Here is a 22,542-nt window from a genome sequence, read left to right on the forward strand (position 1 = left end):
AAGAAAAGATAAACGAGTCCAAAAGTGTGGGCTGAGCCACTAAAGGCTTTTACTTTGAAAACTCTCCTGCTCACTCGAACATGAATAGCATCCCTCATGTTGTTGTTGTGGAAAACTCACATCAGTCACAGCGTATCAGTGTCTCTAATCTGCTCCCAGCATGCGACGCACACGCGTGGGAGACTGATCGTTTCTGTTGACAAGGACCGCGCAGAGGGGATGTGATGAGCCACACACACACACACACACACACACACACACACACACACACACACACACACACACACACACACACACACACACACACACACACACACACACACACACACACACACACACACACACACACACACACACACACACACACACACACACACACACACACACACACACACACTATTTGGGTTAGGACTGGGCTTCGGCAGGTGATGGCGAGTATTCACAGTAATCAAAAACTTAACAAAGACATTAGACATTAAATTTTCCCAATCCCTGGCTGGAATTTGGAGGGAATGGTTGAAAGACGAAGGCGGAGAAAGGAAGGCGGAGGTCGAGGAATGTTTATCCAAAATAGGCAAGGATGCATGTGTGAAGTTTAGAGGGAAAAAAGTTTGGCGGGGGATTAGTGGCGACGAGTTTGCTAATGAACAGTCGACTCCTGTGGGACAAGGACTCTTTCAACATTCTTTTCCTTCCTGCCAAATTCTCCTTTCCTGATTACTCGCCCTCCCCCTTTCTCTCTCTCTCTCTCTTTTTTCCCCCAAACTATAAAAGCATGGGGTGCCTTTTGCTTACGTAACATCCGAAGCCGCTTCCACTAAGCGGCTTTCTAACGCCCTTGGAAGGCATTTGCTCATGGCGGGTCAAGTGCAGGGAAGCCTGTTTTTTAATTTATTGGATATGAGACTATTAAACTTTTGGATTACGCCCAAGATGCCCGAGAAGGAAAGGGCATGAAATCAGGCGAGGAAAAGGGCAGAAAAAACCCCCCCCACCAAGATGAAGAAAGACTCTCAAGGCAGGAAAGAAGAGTAAAAATAGATGCACAGTCAACATGAATGTATCTTAAGCTCTGTAGTGCGGGCAGCTCATCAAGAACATGAAGTCAGTCTCACAGAACGTTTGATGAAAACATCTTTGTCAGTGCAGATTTTAGACGCAAATCCATTACAGACTGTCACACTTCTGAACACAAATGTTTGAAGTACAGGTGGATTAAAGGGAGATTACGTCTCCAATGTTTGATCCTCTGACGCTTGCTTCCTTCTTAAAGTCTTCCCGCTATAAGGGGTCACTTTGTGAGTCGAATAGACTGGATTCAACTTGTCAATGATGAGTGAAATTTAAAGTCCATCACAAAATCCATCAGCCCGGGAGTGGTAGGGTAATTATGGTACAGTGTTTCGACGTCGCAGCTCAACCGTAGCAAGTTCAGGTGAAGAGGTGATCAAAGTCGTGAGGTACTGAGGTCATGTGACTCATGGTGATGGGATGAGACGGCAGCAGAGGAGGAGGAGGAGGAGGAGGAGGAGGAGGAGGAGGAGCCAGCCTTTTCTACAAAAAGCTCAACCAGTAGTTTCTCTATGTGATTGATACCCGTCACTGCTACAGTAATAAGACTTGATAAGATTTGATTTCTGATTATCTCATCTCTGTGGGGTCAGTTGGCACGCCGACGTGTTTCTGCAGAGTATAAATGAAAAGATAAAGACATTTTAAAAAAGCAGTCCCAGATCAGGATGGTGAATGGAGATGATGGCCCGCTGCCAACAAGGGAAAGAAAAAACACAGGCTGATATCAGCACCAGAAGGAGAAACATGGCAGCCAGGTAAACAGATGGAAGCGTGACGAATAACTCTGTGTTTTCAAACTGTTTTATCCAATTTAAACCTGCCAAAAACACACAACAAATATCGTAGGTTAAACCTGAAAGATCCAATATTTCTTATGCATGATTAATTGTGAACGGATTCAGTTTTTTGCTTTAAAAGGTTTAAGTGACTGACAATATAAGAGCTGACAAAGTTAAAATGACAGCCATATCTATCCTTCTTCTGAAGTGCGAGCACAATAGCAGCGTGAATAGACTTTTTTTTTTTCTTTTTAATTATCCTGAAATGTCGACTCACCCGCAGTTCGCTCCGCGAGCAGTGGGTTTGAAAAGACGTGAGTGACAGCCGCTGAACACAATCTCACAGCCGTAGCCGAGAAACTTTTACTTTAATTGCGCCGTGCGTGTGCGCGCATGAGTGCGTGTGTGTGTGTGTGTGTGTGTGTGTGTGTGTGTGTGTGTCTGATGGACAGTGAGTTTGGCAGCCAAAGAGAGGTCCGACCACATTATTAACTAAGCAGCTTCAAGTAACCCTAAGACTCAGTTTATCTGCTGCTTTGTGAGCGCGGCCGTGAAGCATCGTAACAAGCTGAATTTATGAGTTGAGATGCATGATGGGTAAAGACAATCGAATTGGAAGTACTGTTGAGGGTTCAGAATGTACACCACTTTAAAAACTGGACTGAATCTTTGGACTGAAACGGGTTGTTAAGGATTGAAAGTCATCCCCTTATGATGATGACGTTTACACCATCTCTGTCTCTCTGTTGTCAGCCATGTTTCAAACAGAGCTGTTAAATAAAAACCTGCAATTTGGAAGCTTGCACAGTGATATTTGTATCCTGGAGATTATTATATGCAATTGATGAATAAAGCTTTGGAAGATTAAAAAAATAAAAAAATAAAAAGTAGTCCATGTTGACTCTGAAATCATTTTCGGAAACAGAAGTGCTCTTCTTTTTCTGGCAGGGTCTTCGCCAGTCACGCTTCCCTCCGTCATCCCTCTGCAATCATTCCACCTAACTGCGCAGCTGACACCAAATAGACATAGACGATTAATCTGAGGGGGGGGGGGGAGTTGAAGGCGAGATGAAAGCCACATCTGGACGAGCGAATGGTTTGAATCTCAAGCACCGCAAGTCAGTGAATTGACAGGAGGGACGTCGAACAGCTGACCTGTCTCGCCTTCACTCGCGCGGCCGGAAATGTTAAGAACAAATGAAAAGTAATTAGGAAAATGTTGTAAATAGGCTGAGTGTTGTTTATGTGCGGGACGCACTGCAGAGGGCGGCTCGTTTGGATGCAGAGATAAATGGGAACAAGTGAATCGCCATCACGTAGGAATAAGATCACATGTATGTGTGAATTAAGCTCATGATTTTAGATATGATTAATCAAATATTAAAAGTGGGAGAGCATTAATCATGTGATTAATCATGTATCATGTGTTCATATGTACTTCATTCCTTCATTCCCTCTTTTTTGTTTGCATGCTGACGTAATGCTGCAGGGACATTCACTTTTTTTTAATACGTTTCCTTCTTTACGATGTGTTGTATCGCGGATGCAAATTACATGAATGGCGAAAATTGGGCTTATCGTCCAGCCCTGAGCTGCTGGAAATGACTCATTCTATACTGTATTTGCAGAGGGACATTATAAATGAGACAGTGTCGCATTGGAAGCAGGCTGTATTTTTTAATTTCAACACAAGCTAAATAGTGGCGGGGGAAATAATCGATTCCAAGATGCATCGCGATGATTTGATGAAAGATTCTGCATCGATGAAGGAACGCCGATTATTAACACAACGGACAGGCCAACCACCGGTTCCGGGGGCTACTGCTACGTACTGTAGGTGCGTGCAAAGTGTTTATTCGAGGTCGAACATGGGAGAGCATCTGCAGCTGAGAAACTAATTTTGAGTATGATGTCATTTAGTCTTATCAGGAGGATATGATATTTTTATAAAGGGGCAGCTGTTTGTTTAAATTCACCTGAATTTGTATTGATGGGTAAAAATGCACCATGTTTATAGATCCAAAATTGAGAAACATCACAATGCACTGAGAATTGTTTGGTAACACGTGATCTGTATTGGTTCGATGTTTTGTGAAAAAGGAACTGAAACCAACATTTATTACAATTCAATGAAGGAGAACAATTCTGAATGGAAACAAGAAACCTAGAAAAAAAAAGACCCTGAATAGAACCCAGAACAGCTGCATGTTGGTGAGAAAAAGAAGAAGAAAAGAACAGGCAGCCATGAGCCTGTCTTGGGTCTGAAAACACTTTGCTCCAAACATGATGATAAACTACTCACATATCCTTTCAGATATTCAAGCCAAGATGTCTTCGACACCAACACAGCACCCGAGATCCCGGCAACACACACACACACACACACACACACACAACAGAAATATAGTCTATCAATATGGAGAAGTGCCCGACACAAGGTTTCTTCATCTGATCCCTGATCTTCTTTTCTATCTTTCATATCCCTACTCCGTGTCCTGGCTCCGTGTCTGTATTCTGCCATTTTTAAAAAGCGAGCACACAAACGGGTGATGAAAGAGAGAAACAGAGAGAGAGAGAGAGAGAGAGCAGTAAACACGGGGGGGATAGAAATGATATAAAAAAGGATCACAGAGCCCTGATCCCCCTCTCTCCCGCTCGCCTGACTGAATGAGGACGTAGCCCTCGGCCCCTGGGCTGGATATCCTCCTCCCTCTGTCCCTCTACCCCCCCCCCCCCCCCCCCCCCCCCCCCTCTGTCTCCGGCGATCCCTTTCCATCCTCCTATGGGAACATTCTGGATTGGAAACTGAGTCAAGTGATGAGGGACCGCGGAGAATCGGGGTTTCATCAGCTTGGCATATGTGTGTCAGTGTGTTCTACTCTGTGTGTGTGTGTGTGTGTGTGTGTGTGTGTGTGAACGAGGGGGGGGGATCACACATAAATAACAAATCAAAGCTACTCGACAACCAAGCTAATAGGCAGAAAACTTGAACTTGTGCTTTTAGGAAAGGTGCCAGTTCTCCCTTTAAGTGGGTGAGGATGGTGAGTGTGTGAGGGGAGAAGAGGAGGAGGAGGAGGAGGAGGAGGGAGAGACGAGTAAGTGAGTCATAGTATTAACTCCCAGGGCCTCCTGCATAATCATTTCAGCTCACGCTTCGTCACAGCGAGCTGAATCACCAGACAGACACGTGGCCACAGGAACCCGAGCCAAAACGTCTCTGCCAGGCTGCTCCTGCTTTATCCGCCACTTCTCTGACACACACACACACACACACACACACACACACACACACACACACTTCAGTTCATCCTGTGGATTCTCTGACCCTTTGACTTTGTACCATTGATGCTGTCATGTAAACAAATGCAAATGGGCTTTGAGATGCGTGTGCATGTGACTAAAGAGTGAGTCCATTTGGACAGGAAGTCTGTGAGGAAAGTGTCTATAAAGGGGATTTACATTGATTTAGATCTATTGACTGAATGGCCAATGATTCATCTTCCTCTTCAGTGTCTGGCTTGATTTCGCCTGGCAGAAGACACCATTTCATCATATTTGCTAAACAACAGGGAGCCAGATGAACACTGTTTGATGCCTACATACGACCAGTCGAGTTGCAGCTCACACCTTAAAGTGTTTGGGACTGTTGTCTGGACCAAATAATCTGAAGAAAACACTATTTTAAAGCCATTTCACAAAACATACAGTGACTCTCCTAAAAAGGGAATAAAAAGGAGAGGTTTGAACCGCGAGTGGAGATCGTCCAGCTATCCATCACAGACGATTTAAAAACCCAACAAAGAAAGATGCATTCGAACAGGTGCAGGGCGTCACTTACAGTATAGGATACTTACATCCTCTTTAAATAAATGGGACCAATAGGGGCTCACTGTTATCTTGACCTTTGACAACCAAAACTTAATGAACTGACTCTGAAATCTGAGTGGACGTTTTTCTCTCCAGCTGATCCTGAGATATTCCTTTAACAAGATTCAATCACGACTTACAGCTAGAACAGATTCTTCTTCTTTTTCTTTTTTTTTTTATTACCAGGGCTCTATGATTTGACCTTTGACCCTTTCAGCAAAAATGTCATCATTGAACTATTTCTGTAGAAAATATGTCGTAGTGCATAAGTCCTAGAGTCTAGGGCAATAAGCTTTTTTTTAAGTGATCCAACAACTTTGACCTTTGACCTTTAATTACCAAATTCTTATCACTTTGTCCTTTAGTAGAGATGGACACCTTTACCAAATTAAGATATAGTCCAGCCTGTAAGATATCATGTTGAAAAAGTGGGAGGATAGATGTACAACCCAAAGACATGAAGCACCCAACATACCAACTATCGCAAGTGTAGAGTCCTGTTAAACAAAGGGCTGAACAACTAAACAATGACGTTTTACAGGATGGCTTTATAAAAATAAAAAAAAAACACAAAAAATTTTCAGAAACACTGAGCATTGTGTTATTGAAGATGTTTTTTTTTTTTTTTTTTTTAACTCTGTACCAACCATACGCAACAAGGACAAACCAAAGCTGGACAACATCCATCCATCCACTATCTGCACTGCTTCTCTCTAATAGGGTCACAGGGGGTGGAAAATACCCCAAACTGTTGCTGGGCGACAGCAAACATTCAACTTGTTTGCAGCTAAAAAAAGGAAAATTAATCAGACTACGAACGACTGGGGCCAATAGAAATATCAGTGTAAGAAAGAGAAAAAGTCTACATCCCTCTAACGCAGTTATCAAACACTTGTGGAAAGTATATGCCGTTTAACAAAGACAAGATGCTCACTCAACTGGAACTTAACTGCACAATTAGGTCCATCAGCGCTTGACACTTTGGAGAGCGATGAAGCTTGTTGTAATCCATTATACACATTGTGCTGGTAAAACAGTACAGCTGGTGTGACCGCTGAAATCATGCTATTTGACTGGTGACTTAATCTAGTAGTAGATACTTGATATACTTATATCGGCAGGCCAATTATTCAGTTGGGCTCTAATTTTATTTATTTAAACTTTTAAATATTGAAAACCTTCATTACATAAGCGCCTCCACATCTCTTTTATGGAGTTTTTTTGTTTTCGGGCTTTTTCGAGCCTTTATTGTAGAGTGGAAAGTGTACGGGTCGGAGGAGGGAGAGACATGTGGGGGGGTCCGCCACAGGCCGGACGCGACACGCCGCCCGCGCGAGGACTATAGCCTCAATACATGAGGACACGTGCAGTGCCACTGCGCCACCGCCGCCCCCACCACATCTCTTTTATGACTTGTTGTTCAAGACACGTTGTTGTTGTTACACAGCACAAAAACCAACAAGTCCTCCAACCTATACGACCGTAGAGTTCGTCTGTCACGTAATACGACCCTTAGGAGCGTTTCCTAAATTAGCGCCCCTACCACTGCTTGATGCGCTTACCAAGGTAAGTGGTAATTAAGTAATCTTTTGGGGGAAAAGTTAGCTAGCTTGGACTTGGATTAAGCGCGTCTGGCATTAATATTTCCATTTTTTTTTAAGTTAGGACCGTCGATAATCGAAGGGGAGCGCTGCTTGTTCAGGGCGGTGTTAGGGTTAGGGGTCAAACGTCATTCGATGACGAACACACATTCACAAGATCAAAGTTATTTATACGTCCGCTAGAAGTCGCTTGACTCTAAAATGTAAATCTGGGTCGTAATTTGACACTTGCACAAACGACTAGGTGGAGGACAGGCTGACAGAAACACACATTTACATTTACTTAATGATAAACAGCAACATTTGGTTTTGATCATGTCATGCTTGTTAATGACAGCTTAAACTTGTGGAAAGTGCACAAGGTTGGGCTTCTTCAAAGTTTGTCTTTGTACTTTGTCAACAATTCATACTAATCAGACTCTCTTAACATCTTAACAATACTGAACCCTGTTAACAGCTGGATTCTTGTGCTTGTTTTTACAGATTTCAGATGGGTAGATGTGCTTGGAGCTGTTTCTGATCCTAACACTCTCAGTGTGAAATCAGAATTAGCGTCTTTCCAAAACAATTCAGGGGTCACGACTCCCCTCGTCGGCTAACAAAATCCCTGCATATCCTTCCAGGAACAATCTGTGTCAGAGATCTCCCCCACACTCGAGGGCTCTCCTGGATTTGTTAAGCAAACAAACCTGATAGCAATCTCTCCCTGTACACCGATGCTGATTTGCATTGCAAATGATCTCGATCAGCGGACACCGCGGGGGAGAATGCTACGATTTTTTTTGTCCTACAACAACAAAGGGAAAGCCCTCGCATCACACCTCCTTATCCACAGCCAGATTGGAACCGGTCTGCGCTGACGGAAGTCTTATCTCTGCTGGCCTTCTGTCTGCTTGAAGCGACAGGGACCTCTGCACACAGCGCCCGGGGGGGCCGCCAAACGCTGACGGCTGTGTAAGCCATAATGTACAGTACAATCACAGGCTCTTTATAGTCCATACTGACAATGTAGAGCAGTTGAAGTAACATACAGAAAGGGAATGAGGAAAAGGAAAGATAGAAAACAGAGAATTTAGCCAATTACCTGGAACTCAATGCCATAGTTCTCCCTGCAGAAGTCCCGTAGTTTAGGGTAGACGTGTTCTTTCAGTGCGTTCCTCTCCGCCTCTGTGTCTGGTAACCAAACAAAGAGAAACATCATTGGTGTTAGACAAACGTAATTAAATACAATGTAAAGCATTTGTGTCCAGGCACAAGCGAAGACATCATTCAGCATCCTTTTTTTTCTCCACTTGATACGATTGTAAAGAAATGAACTCCATATCACTGTGATTCCTCCGCGTTAAAGGAGATCTATTTTATTAACTTTCACCATTTATTATGTCAGTCTGGGACTCCTTTTGAGTAGCGGTGTGAGATGTGTTGCTCAAAGGCCTCCTTATTTATCATATCAATCAGCATCAATAAAAACCCTAATTTCAGCCTCTGCCCGTAACAGTTCATTTTAAGCTACTGTCTCTTTAAGACTCCCCACATGCACACTTTCCACCGATTGGCTAGCTCTGTTTGCAGTAGAATATAATAGGATAATAAAGTTGGAAAAATAAGGAAAAATACGACTCATTTTTCAACATCTCTGCATTCAGACCAAAGTGAAGATTAAACTAGAGAACAACTGAAGCTGTTAAATTCCTAAAGCTGCAAAACTGCTTCCCCTTTTAAACATTTTAAAACCTGATTGTAAGAGTAATAGCAATCTAAATGGCATGTTTAAAAACCCTTGATTTTGCTTTTGAAAATTAAATAATTTTGGCTTTTATTGTGAAATTATTTCTGTCCTTAACAGTACGCCATCTGCTGTTTGAATTCAACATTGCTTTTATTTTGCAATAAAGTAAGATAAGCTGGATTGATTGACAATAAATTAACAATAAATTAATATTGCATTTGACTCGTCAGCAGAGCTTTCTGAGGGTGCAGTCACACTGGCCATCCATACCGTGCCTTACCTATCTATCTACTCTGGTCACAATAAAAACAAAGCCTTTGACACGAAAATCAACATTTAAAAGGAGGACATGCTGGCTGACTGCTTTGTTAACAGAGAAGGCAGCCCTTCAACAGAGCCTGTTTCCTTATCTTCTGATGATACAGTAAGGTCATTCAGTCAATATCTTACACATTGGGGCGTTTAAAAAAAAATTGTTGCCTTGTCATTTGAGTCGCAGATCAATAAATAAGCCTGCATGTGTATCATTTTTAAGCACATAAAATCTTGAATAACCTAGAAGAGCTGCTGCTGCTGACACACTGTTGAAGAATGCAGGATTGTCCAGCATCACACTGGCAGTGATCATATTGGACAGTCAGAGTGTCGCACACACACACTGAGCGCCCACGGCTTGTTGTTGTGTCCCACTTTCTCTCTCTCTCTCTCTCTCCTCTCTTTCTCTCCTCTCTTTCTCACTGTCTTCCAAATGGTTACTGTAATGTATTCGGACAGGCCCGGCCTCTTCCTCCCCTCACTTCCTCTGACGGATGGACAGCTTTAAAAACAGAACATAACCGGCAGAGAAAACCTTTTTTGTTACCAAGACTCTGAACATGTGAACACGCATATGCAAACACCCTTATGGTGTCCGTTGGCAAAGAAAAACCCCTAACACATCTAGTCTGACGTATCTTCTTCTCTACATCTATCTTTAGTAAGGCTCTGAGCGGTTATCGTGCGTGTATCCGCTCACAGCTACGCGGTCAAAATGTCAAATCAAAAGCGAACGGCGGTAATAGTATGCAAATGAAATAAATGGCAGTTGCTGGATCAGTGGAGCCCTCATTTCATTCCATCAGAGAGACATAACAGGACTATAAATGTGAAATATATCTCCCAGGTGACATCCTAAAAGCTGAAATAGCAGCGTTTATGGAATTTAAACCCGTTTGGTAAGCAGTGAAAAATAGCAGATACCCAAAACTGTGTTCTTCTTCTCTCTCTCTTTTTTTTTGTTGTGGGATGATGATGAGTTATGGCAGCCGAGCGTATGTGTGTGTGTCTCTACTGTGTGCGCACCCACATGCAAAGAAAAACAAAGCCTGGATGTTACATTCGCCCTCTATCTCACTGCGTTTGTCCCTCCCTCCAATTTTCCAATCTGTTCATTTCAACAGTGCAGACCAATCTATCTAGGCCTTTTCAAAAACGTCCTGTCAGCTGTCCTTTTCTGCCTTCCTTCTGCATCCTTTAGTGACAGTGAAAGTTTGACAGTTTCTTTTTTTAGTTTCAGTTGTTTTGTTCAGTTTTAAGTTAAACCGTCCAAACAAACATGTCATCATATCATGCTCATTAACATTTACTTTCACTCTCTGAAGATGATGACACGATTTTTCGTCAAAGAAAAACAGATTTTTTTTTTTATCTCTGCCTGATGTCTGAGAATACTCTCAGTTCAGCCTCAGCCTGATAGAAGCGGTTTCAGGTACTGTGTCCCCCTTCCTTCCAAGGCCACTGTCTTCTGTTTTGCCAGTTCTCTGGAGCCTCACAAACTTTGGCGTGCCCTTTTTCCACTGTGCCCCTGGTATAGGACCATATAAGGAGATCTGTGATTTTGTGATGTCATAAAATGACCATGATAAAAAATTGATCGGATAACCCTCAAATGACCCTGATGCTAAAGTGTAAAGAAAATGCACTTCCTTGAGTTCCTCCTGCTGCAAAAGCTGGGTATCCCTGATAGATCCCATATTAAAATGTCTATTTGTACAGGAGACATAAACGTGTTTACAGGCTTAGTAAAATTTAAAATAGTTTTGGTCTCACAACCAATTTATAATTCACAAAAACGCTTTTATTTGACTGAAATGCCGATCTAGATACCTGAGCACATCTGGTACTGACACCCCACCTCTTTGCCTTGTTACTAGGTTGATCGAAAGTTAAGTGAAGACTGAGACAGCATTTTAAAATGGCAAATGCCATCAGAAACCAATGGGTGACGTCACTAAGACGAGTCCATGTTTATATAAGTGAGCTTTGAAGCCTGCGTGATTACTCCGACAGACATTCACTCACTGATTTGAAATTTTGCCCATGTTTAATCCAAATATCCAAGATAGCAACACGACAGTATGTCTGCAAATATTTAGTGGCATAACAGAGTGACACTGAAAAGAACATACCTCATTTTTACAGTTTTCTGGCCCTTTTAAAATAATCTCTTGATCACAAGCCAAAAGGCTAAGCTGCAATCACTCATAACAGTAGAAAGAAAGCTACCCTGACATTGTCTAAGACAGCGGTCACTCTCCAGCTGCCCCCTCTTCGAGTCTCATCAACCTGACTCAATCACTCCGCTCTCATCAAGCGACACACACTGACACTCCAGAGACACTCAGTATGCAAACCTGCACACACATCTCTGATTAAAAGAGAGAGAGAGTGTGAGGACACATTACAAGTGTCGCAGCAAATGGAACAACGCTGTGACATAATGGACATCCTCGTTGACATGGGGATCATAGTCGAAGAAGTGGAATTACTGATCTGTCTTAAAGGCTAAATTAATCTCGAAATGCCTTAAAACTTAGTTTTCTCTAGTTGCCAGAAGGGGGAGACATGTTTGCAAAAAACATCTGATTTTCTATTTCATCTATTTAAAAAAATAAAAAATTAAGATTTTATTTGGGTCGCAAAATAAATTTGCAATTTCACTTAGCCTTTAAGATTTACATTTGCAGTACACATTTGAGCCACATGAGGCGCCATAACTCTACCACACTCCCGTTTTCTGCCTTAACAATCAAGTCATCGTGAGCGCTAAAGTTAGCAACAGGAAATGGATACTTGGCTAATTAAAAAGAAAGAACCAGCTAAAAAACTGTGTTTGCCAACCTGTCCCAGCATATGAGTAGGTGTAAGCCAGCCCCTGCTTTACAAACAATGGCCAAAGACCTAGCTAAAGAGCAGACTGCAGCTAATGTTAGCCAAAATATGGCTGACGGTCACATTCAACCCACCGATGACGGCGCAAGTGGAAGGGTCAAGGTGACGAAAATGGTCAGGAATGTTAATTTATGCAGAAATGTGCTTCTCTCACAATTATAAGACCTGTGAATTGGGTCGCGATGGTTTGTCATTTTCAAAAACTAGATCACCAGAAAAATTTTGGGAAAAACTGTTCAAGAGGTTTTGATGCCCCATGTACAGAATCTATAGTCTTCACCGTGGGTTTGAATCCGAATCCATGTTTAGGCACCACCACATAAGCCTTAAGCAATGGCAAAAATGCCCCAAAAAAACTATGACTGGGTTTATCAGCTGTATAAGATATCTGGATACCTGGATAAAAATCCGAGGACAGAACATCCAATGGACGTCCTTGTGTCACAATGGACACATTCAACATGGAACAGGCAGCGATGGGGACTCCTCCGTCTCCCTGACAGAATCCTGAATGATGTTTGATTAAGCTTCCATAACAGAGGTTTCCCCCAGAACAAGTGTTAACATAAAAATGTACGAGAACAAGTTCATTGGGTAACATCTGTGCAAGCAGCTGCTGCCTGAAAAGCCAACAGTGGGATGTTTAGGGTGTGTGTCATAAAATATTCACATTTTTTTGTTTATACACACTTCACATTTCACTGATTATAGAAAAAAAGGATGACTGATTCTTCAGACTGCTTTTTGTGAGCTCAGTCTGTAGGGACTTGGGTTGGGAACCGGAGGGTCGCCGGTTCAAGTCCCGGCACGGACCAAGTCCGGAAACTGGTCTGGTAACTGGAGAGGTGCCAGTCCATTTCCTGAGCACTGCCAAGGTGCCCCTGAGCAAGGCACCGAACCCCAAAACTGCTCTGGAGCGCTCGCTGTGGGCAGCCCCCTCACTCTGAGACCTCTCCATTAATGCATGTCACTAGAGCCCTGTTTGTGCATGAGTGTGTATCTCGGCCTATGTGTGTGTTAGACAGAGTGTAAACCGAATTTCCCCTCGTGGGATTAATAAAGTGTAAATTATTATTATTATTATTATTTCTGGATTCAAATCTCTTTCCTTCAGACAGATTGTCAGAGCAATCAGATGCTAAAATCAGATCAGATGCTTATATTAAACCTGTTCATGTATTGCTGTGGTTGGAGATGACGATAAATAAAGTACAGTTTTCAACTTCACTAAATAACTTACTGCTGCTGAGTTCTGATTCCTGACAACTCTTTGGTGAGGAGCACAAGCAGTCATTTTATGAAAGGTAGGGACAAACGTTCAAAAATCTCGACTGACATTTCTAACAGTCTGGAACAAATTGGCAACTAATGAGGTAGCTCCAAGGTTTTTCCCTTTGAAATGTCAGATTTGTTTGTAAAGCAAGACAGAGCACGGTATTAAGGACCCCGCTCTCAGCACAACAGAGTTTAAAAAAATGGCAATGTTTGTGGTGAATTTGTTCGTGTGCAATTTTCTGTCAAATTCTCTTTTGTGTTGGGAGCCAAAGGTCGGATTCGAACTTTGGCTGTCCACCTGAAGGACCGTGGGCTTCTGCACCACAAAGTTGCACTTGCCAAACTTAAATGATCAAAGTCATACTGGGCTGGAGTACTCAATCAGTGGAATATTAAAGAAAAGTTAAAACATCGAATAATAAAGAAATACAAACGCAGGATACAGGTTGAAGTTTCAGGCCCAGGTTTGTTGTGCGTCTGAAGGCATGTATGTTCAGGGACTAGCACATAACCTTCCAGAAAGTCCGGAGTTTTGTCACAGAATGACATTACAAAATATACAGGCTAAATGGACTTTAGCTTGTAGCCTATAGCGCTTTTCAAGTCTCCTGACTGCTCAAAGCACTTTACAATGCAGCTCACACCTACACATTCACACACTGATGGTAGAGCCTGCTAAGTGACAATTAGAAGTAACTAATTACATTCATACAGATTCACAAGCCCCCCCGGCGAAGCAGGGGACCCTGACGGGATTTAAGTGTTTTGCCCAAGGACACATCGGAAATGTGACTCCAGGAGCTGGGGATTGAACCCCTGACTACACAAGAAATGATGGTGGGGGGCCCGCCAAAGTCAAACTCTCCTGGTAGCTTTTTAGCTCCATTTTTTTTCCCTTTGAATAAAGTTTGTTTAGTTCAGAAAATACAGCATAGAATTGTTTCACTTCTCCAAACTTACCTCACAAACCTACATAGCGCAGCTTTAAATTAATTTCTAAGCCCATAATAAGACACACGCCTATTATTATTATGAAGCTCCATGTACACAAGCGCTTCTTGCTTTTCTGCGTTGAAGCATCATATCATAGACTCCTCATATCAAAACTATACATTTGCTGTTTTATGTAGTGCGATACATTTTGACAAACCATGTCACATTTGTTTTTATACTGCTTCACTGGGAACGTCAGAGCCTCAGCATCATACTTATAATCCCCAGTTTTGTCCATCGAATCTTGGAAGCTGTCTGCTGTCAGGATGACAAATCTATCTGCTAAATATTTCAATTCTGCCCGTGTCCTTGATGTGGTGGCATCTTCTGAACAAATGAAGAGACTTTGTATTATACTCAAGGAGAACTTAAGTGTGGGAGAGGTGTTAAATATTCATGTGAGTGTTGAAGTGAAGTAGCTATTCATCACAATGAAATATATTCTAAATACAGGAAAACTACAGTTACAGAAAAGAAGACTTCTCCTTCCATGAAGTTCACAGATAAATATACTAGTCGATTCACAAAAATATACAGTTATGAATCAGAGTTTAGCAACACTTGCAGCATGACCACATATAATTCTATCTACCAATTATGGTTTGAAAGTCAACAAAACGATACTCTGAAGCCTTCAAATGTTAGATGGGGGCAACAGCAGGTCTTTACCAATAAACCATTAAGGATCTGCAAACATCTGACTCATTAGCTTAAGCATTAGCATAAGCAAAGGTGCCATGAGGTTTTAGCGGGCACAGCGGCATGAATCATCCAGTTAACACCTCATATTCATATTCTGTTGTGGTTTTGGATTGCTTTGTGCCAAAGTCAAAAAAAAAAAAAGTAACATTATATTCACCCCACACCCTTAAAACTTTTTGATTTTCTGTAATGTGTGAAAAGAGGAATATACTTGTGAACATTTTAACAATATTTTTTAAACATTCCTGGACCGTGGGAGGAAGTCGGAGTAGCCGCAGGGAAACTTTACACAGAACATTTTCACACCGGCCACTGCACCACCATACAGCTGACTTACATCTGTGCCAGCAAAAAGATAGTTTGGCTACCGAAAGTTTGTAATTGGTGGCCATTATGGCGAGTATTTAAAATATGAAACACTATCCCAGTGGGGCCAGCAAAAAACATACTTTGGCTATTGTGTGTTCTGGCTTGGTGACCATGAGGACTAGAACTTAAAATATTAAACACTTTCCCTCTTGAGCCACCAAAAACATACTTTAACTACCAATTGTTTGGGCTTGGTGGCCATTATGGCTAGCTTGAATTATAAAAACTATCCCTCTTTCAATGAAGCCAAAAAAATAAATAAAAAGGTTCCCAAAATAAATATATCTTCCAAGAGGGGATGAAATTTAACATTTAATATCTGTTTATTTCAACCTCAATTATGAGTATCAGGCCCACAAACTGTCCCCCATTGAAGTCCTTGATGTGCTCATAAAATAAAATTCCCATTAGTTCGAAACCACTTGCAAACCACACTAGTTTTCTGGAGGTTAATTGCACTGGTAATAACTGTGTAATTTTACGCAGGTGTGTCTAGCTGGCTGCTCGCTATAACCATTGCCATTCCCCGGTGAAATGTTTTTACAGTGTGTTCCATAAAATGGCTCAAACACCGAGGGAGTTAAGCCGAGAGTGAGAGGGCAACTGCTGAATTTGTCAGAACGACATCCTAAGGGGAGGAAAAACGCTCCACAGCACTCTGGGAAAAAAAAAAAAAACTCAGAGAGAGGTCAATAAAAAAGCTGCTTGTGCCAAAAACCAGAAAGACTTGAGCTTCCTCATGACACTCGAGGGGCAAGAAATAAGCTCTGAGCACGTGCCTTAAACTGCCACAATGCCGCAGAACGGACTCGCCCAAAATAAAAATTGGCACTGAGAAGCAATTTGTTAAACGAAAGCCAGCCTTGACACAGCCGTTACCGACTGTCATCTCTCCCTTAGTCCTTTCTGCTTCCTTTGTTCCTTTACCAGACTTCATTCAAAAAAAGTGCCGATATAAAGAGAGACAATAATTTTTAAGGAAACACACCAGAATCCCCCATTTGTTCTCTGTCAACCAGAATCCATTAAAAAAAAACTGCCTATTTAAGGGAAGACATCACGTAAAAACAAAACCACGTAATTCCTAAAATCTGAGATTAAAACCTACAACACAAATAAAAATAGAACACTGGGAATAATTGTGGAGTGATAAGTAATGTAATTAGCGGTCTCTGCGGTGGTATACTATAGCCTTGATGATGCTGCGTTGGAGGGTAAGATGATTTTTATGCGTCACATCCCTAAGGCCTCGTGCTTTTATCAACTTTAAACGGCTTAAGTGATAGCTCACATACAAATAGCAAATAACCTCTGCCAGAGCCCCTCAGGAGGCGACTACAGCAAGGTAATGGAGTTGTCTTGATATGCTTATAAGAACATCCACACACACACAAATGCACAACAGTACACACAGCCGTATTGACAGACGAGACAGGCTGCATAATGCACACAAAAATAAATCACGTTAGCCCTTCTCTTGTTTGTTGCAGCCGTCTGTTTACTGGCAAAGAACAGATAGCGAGGGTTTTTCTTTTTTTTTTTTTTGTAATTGGTCAACTGTGGCCTCACACATACAAAACATACACGAGTAAACACACAGATCCCTCCACCTGAGCCAAGGAGTGATTCATTGACATCATAGAGGAAGGATTTAAGTCTACTTAAATTTGTTGTTTGGCTCACATTTTGGCAACACTTCGAAGAAACCCTTCTATAGTCTGAGCTGGTGTTACTAGAGCCCCTAGTGGTACTTTTGAAAACTACACGGATCGACATTGTCAGTCATTAGTCAGTGAGGCACCTTTTCTGAAACAACTATGACTGTGGCAAAAAAACAAAAAAACATTCACACCTAAATGTCCAAGAACCCGACAGATCTGCAGATAATATTATCCAATATTAGCTTATCTAGCGACTATCGGTATCTGCTAATTTTATCGCAGATGTGTGCCAATCTTACTAAATTTACTCACCAGTCAAATAGCATTTAATTTCAGTGTGATTGTATTACACTAGCAGTTTTTTTCAGCAGAGTGTGTTTCATGGATGACAACACGTCACTTTCCAGATTGTCAAGACGTGATGCACTTACAGGACATGCAGAGTTACTTTACAGTTAAGTGACTATCTTATCTTCCTTATACATCTTTTCCACAAGTGTTTGATAACTGCATTTGAGTAAACAACGCAACAAATGTGTAAATGCACATCTACGTACCTATCAATACAGATTTCTTAGATCTCAGAAAGATATCGGCCAATATATCGGTTGGGCCCTAAATTTGACGTTTATTTGCTACCTTGTTTATCTTTACATGAGCAAGTTTTATGGAGTAAAGTACAAAAATCTAGAAATGGATTCCTTGTGGATATAATATCCACGTCATGAAGTGTTTGTGTGGTTACAAGGTTGTTGTTCAGTAAACCAGACACAGGGAAGCTCTGTACTGCCCTAATTAAAAGGGTTTTACATAGCTATAAAAAACCCTGTGTACTGCTTAGTGGTTAGAGTGTACTTAGAGAAAACACCATCTCTCTATAACACATCATTATGAACACTGTAGTGTATACAGTAGTACAGTAGGATCCAAATACAGTGACGAAAGAAGTGCAATACTGTTCTATATCAATACTAAAATTGTTCTTTTTGAGACGAACGAACAGCAAAGGTCCACGAGTGCAAACATGCCGTTTGAAATGCATAGCAGTTGTGTGTGGCTTTTGAATGAGGCCATTCGGGGTCGGTGTGTGTTCAGCAGAGCCGACGTTAGAACCAGGGAGCACATCAAACTCCTGTCACTGTGGGTGAAAGCAGAGAGAGGTCCCACATTCACACAGAGACGAACAAAAGTGCTCTTTATTGTACAGCTGTGATGATCACTGCAGACATGTTGTGTAGTGTCTGGTAACACAAACACTGAGTGATCTCCAAAGTGATTTACTATTTTACAGAGCACTCAGTAGGAAGATCGTCTGAATGGGTGATGTCTAAATCCACGAGGGCCATGTTATTAATTGATGTCTTAGTTTGATAATGTATACAGTAAATGCACAGTATGCACGGTGAATGCTATGGTAAAAGTGTATGGATAGCCCCCTCTAGTGAACATGGAGAAACAGGCTCTGCAGCAACAATAAGGGCAGACCAGGGTCACAGAATAAAACTGCATGTGCACTATAAATCAGATAGCAGGGATTACCGAACACACAAAGTTTGCAGGTATTTTTTTGAAGTCTGAATCCGTTTTTTTTAGTGAAAAACAGCTGCAGCTGTAATATTGACATCAGTAAACTCATTTAATTGTCCAATAATTGACAGAGTGGGAGTGTCAAGACGTAGTGGAAGGTTAGGTACACGTTTGTCATAAAGTGGCCTGAAGGATTAATTACATACAGCACAAATGTCATAAATATAAGGAATGTAAAATCTAATTCTGATGTGATGAAATGGAGTCAAAGTAGCAGGGAAACATCAGGGGGCTTCTGTTTGAGACAAAAAAAAGAAGCTGCGTTTCCACTGAAGGAACTTTCCCCCATGGATGAGGAACTTTTTCACTCCAGGGACTAGGGTCTAAATAAACTCCTGGGCATTATTTAAACCCCCCAGAACAAAAGCCCCTTCTCTTTGGCTATTACTGCCTTAAAGTACAGAGAGATTTTTTTATTGCAGCACTGAGCATTTTGATTGGTCTTGTCTTCACATCATAAACCACAAACGCCCTAAAAAGGTGGACAGCAGGCTTTGCGTTAATGCGTTGAAAAAGAGTTATGCTGCTCGAGCAATTTTTACTGATTGAGAAAATGTTCTCAGCTTCAGTCTCAACTCCAACAATGACGGGTTCAATCAAAACCTCTTCTCTACGGGTCTTTAAACTTGGTATTATGGATGGTGACACAAGCAACAATGAGAAGGAGGAACCTTTTCCACGAAAAAGCTCCTGGGACCAAAAGTTCCTGTGTTGTTTGTGTGTGGTGGAAACGCAGTTTCAGAGCACTGGATGTTAAGCTTCACCTTCTTTACCCAGGCTTAAACCTGGCTTCACTGAAAGCAACGCCTCACAATTAGCCCTTATCACAGCTTTGATATACTTTGTCCATTTGCGCCAACGGTGTGAAAAAGCTTTTCGGAAGTGCCCGCCTCATCATTTTTCGTTCTATGAGTACATCGGAGCGGTAAATTCCTGCTGTTGCGGGATGGCGTGAATGACTGAGTCAGCTACAGGTGGTTTAACAACGCCAGACTTTTTTTCTTTATCGTATATTGCGAGCCATAAGAGAGTGATAATAAGATGTTTATTCCATCCACAGCAATTTCATCCACTATAAAGCAGGCGAATGACAGTGAAGTGTCACAAAGGAAACTTCCTCGTCTTTTAATCCTTGCATGCCCTCCTTCTCTCTCACCCTCTCATAGCTTACTCTACTTCCTTTGCCATGTTTACTCCACTTTTACTGAGCCTATTTTTACCCCCCTCACCCAGAGGGTATATTCAAATACGGAGCTGCAACTGGGTGTCTCCCTCACCACCCCGACTGTCTCACACTCTCCTCACACCATGCACTCAGTGTCAAAAAAACGAATCTGTTGTTCGAGTGTGTTACGAGAATAACTCAGGCAACAATTCTCATATTCAACGACATATCAGTGACCCCGTTTGATCTGACTCAGATATATTACTCAGGTGTTTGATAAGGTAAAGTTGGTTTTTTTAAATGCCACTTACTTTTCATTTAAAGTAGATCAATACAGAATGACAGGTTTTAAGTGGCTCAGTGTCATGTCAAGATGGACATGATTTGAAGCCAAATACAAGGATCAGCTTCAAATACTACAAGAAAAAGCATAATTGCTATGGATACAATATGCTCTATTCTTACAGCAGAACAAGAGTGTGCCTACTATATTTGAGGGTCTGCAGGCTTGTAGAGAGTATGCAGGACGGGGAAAGAGAAGAGGGGGAGGGATGCTTCTTACCGTCGGGGTTGGAACAGATGAAGACCCGGACGCTGCGGCCGGTGGGGACGCTGTTCGGCGGCAGCGCGTTGATGTTGCCGCTGATGGCTGCCCTGCGCATCGCCGACTCCCGCGGGCAGGGCTGCCTGCTCCCCACTCCCGACGGCCACATGGGGGGCGACTTCCAGCGTGGCTGTATCCCCGAACAAATCCGCACACATACGCAGACACACACACACACACACAGGAAAGGCAGAGAGAAGGGGTAATGTTAACGTGGCCAGGAGCGCACATGCGGGCACGTGAACAGACAGTGCATGCTTGCGCTCAGATTCTCTTGATTCATCCACACATGGTGCGTTGAACGAGGCGAAGGCAAAAAGGGTTTTTATTCAATTCTAACTTTGGGCACATTTCTGGCACTGACTTTGTCCCTGCGGACAAAATGCCTCCTGAACCTGAGCCATTCCTCCAGTCCAAATGCTTTATTTTCATTTTTCTGCAACGGTGACTTTAAAAAAATGCAATTGCTTAGTATTATTACATAAATAATATACATATCCAATTGCAGGAATTACAATAATTTGAAGAGTGACAAAAGTCCGCTTTGCCTTTCTCATAACGCCCATGTTAAACATCAATCAAGTCCGAATGGATCAACAAAATGTTCTCCAAACACAAGAATGAGATATTGAATGTGTTTGTGATTGCATTCGTGATGTAGGGATATAATAATAGGACATTACGCACAGCCTACTACCGTCATGGTGCATGCGTAATTTGTATAGTACATGTCCTTGGACGCATTCATGAATTTTCATGCCACTGTGGGACAAAACAGACGAAACAGAACGAGACGACACAAAAGTCGAACAGACGAGCAAGCCAAGCATCAGTCGTATTCCCACCCAGGAGAAGATGCTTGTCAAGGCGAATAACCGCTAAGAAAGGTTATTCCGCCTGGAGCTGATGTCAAGTCGCTGGTTTTCCGGAGTTCCTGAAATCTTTGTTTCAAAGCCGGAAAAACTAAGGGAAAAGACGACAAAAGGCAGGGCAAAGTTGGGGTAGTCCACTAACGACTACTAAATAAAATCCTCTGATAACAAGACAACTAAACACCAGTGAGGCGACGCATCCACAGATAGGACTTGACTACGAGGGATGCCGGAGACCGGCACAACAACAGGACACTTCTTGTTGCTCACATTCATTCGCTTCATTTCGAGGCTTTCGAAAAGATCCAAGCGTCGAGGACGGTAAACGGAAGATAAAAACGCCCATCAGAGTCGATGTGGCTGATAGGCGACATCGAGAGACGGTGAAGCGGACGCCGTGTGTCGGAGCGCTCCCCTCGGCATCCTGCTGTCTCTGCGAGCCGACTGAGCTCTGAGAGATGGAGAAGTGTGAAGCTCGGGGAAATTAAAACACCACCACCGGCTGGCTTTTTCAAAATAAAACACTCCCTCTCACAGGCTTAACGATGCTGCGTTCTCCCCATTAGGCTACGGAAAGTTTAAAGTGAAAATGACGATAGTATTTGAACAGAAATTATCAAAATGAAGCTTCTAAACGAATAAAATCATAATTGTGTGTGTGGTTTTTTAAAATCGCTCAGCACCTTGTACTCACCTAGCTTGTCCCAATGGTGTTCACGCCTTTACATTGAAAGATAAGTATCCAATTCCAGATTTCTCAGTCTTTTTCAGTGAAACTTGACTGAGGTGACTGGAGGAGCTCTTTCTTTATTTCTCCCCCTCTCTGTCTCTCTCTCTCCTTCCTCAGTTGGGCAAACTGGTGCTTTCTGTGTCACTGTTTATTGCACTGGACAGCAAAGTCAGCAATGATGTGTGTTAAAGGTAGAGTCAGTCACTTTTTCCTAAAACAAATGCAATGCTGCTTAATCATCACACAAGCTGCCATACATTTGTAGTAACTATAGTGATTTAGTTTGCTGAGAGTCTGTCCTCTGCCTGGAACTTGATCTTTTGT

General features: G+C 42.2%; 1 protein-coding gene across 3 annotated transcripts in view; it reads right to left on the bottom strand.

The window, feature by feature from the left end:
- Positions 1-22,265, bottom strand: part of nwd2 (NACHT and WD repeat domain containing 2) — a 56,516-nt gene extending 34,251 nt beyond the window's left edge. Inside the window, exons 1-4 of one of the 3 annotated variants that reach the window (XM_079371339.1) lie at positions 21,759-21,909; positions 21,462-21,579; positions 20,575-20,746; positions 8,406-8,494 (exon numbers count right to left, since the gene is read on the bottom strand). In XM_079371339.1, coding sequence (XP_079227465.1) covers positions 8,406-8,494; positions 20,575-20,725 — 240 coding nt within the window. In that variant the 5' untranslated portion in view covers positions 20,726-20,746; positions 21,462-21,579; positions 21,759-21,909. Of the gene's footprint in view, positions 1-8,405; positions 8,495-20,574; positions 20,747-21,461; positions 21,580-21,758; positions 21,910-22,182 lie in introns of those variants that run through there. The other 2 variants (XM_079371340.1, XM_079371338.1) reach the window with 2 other exon arrangements.
- Positions 22,266-22,542: the final 277 nt, after the last annotated feature.

This window comes from Symphodus melops (assembly GCF_947650265.1).
Source record: "Symphodus melops genome assembly, chromosome: 20".
NCBI classification, from domain to species: Eukaryota; Metazoa; Chordata; class Actinopteri; order Labriformes; family Labridae; genus Symphodus; species Symphodus melops.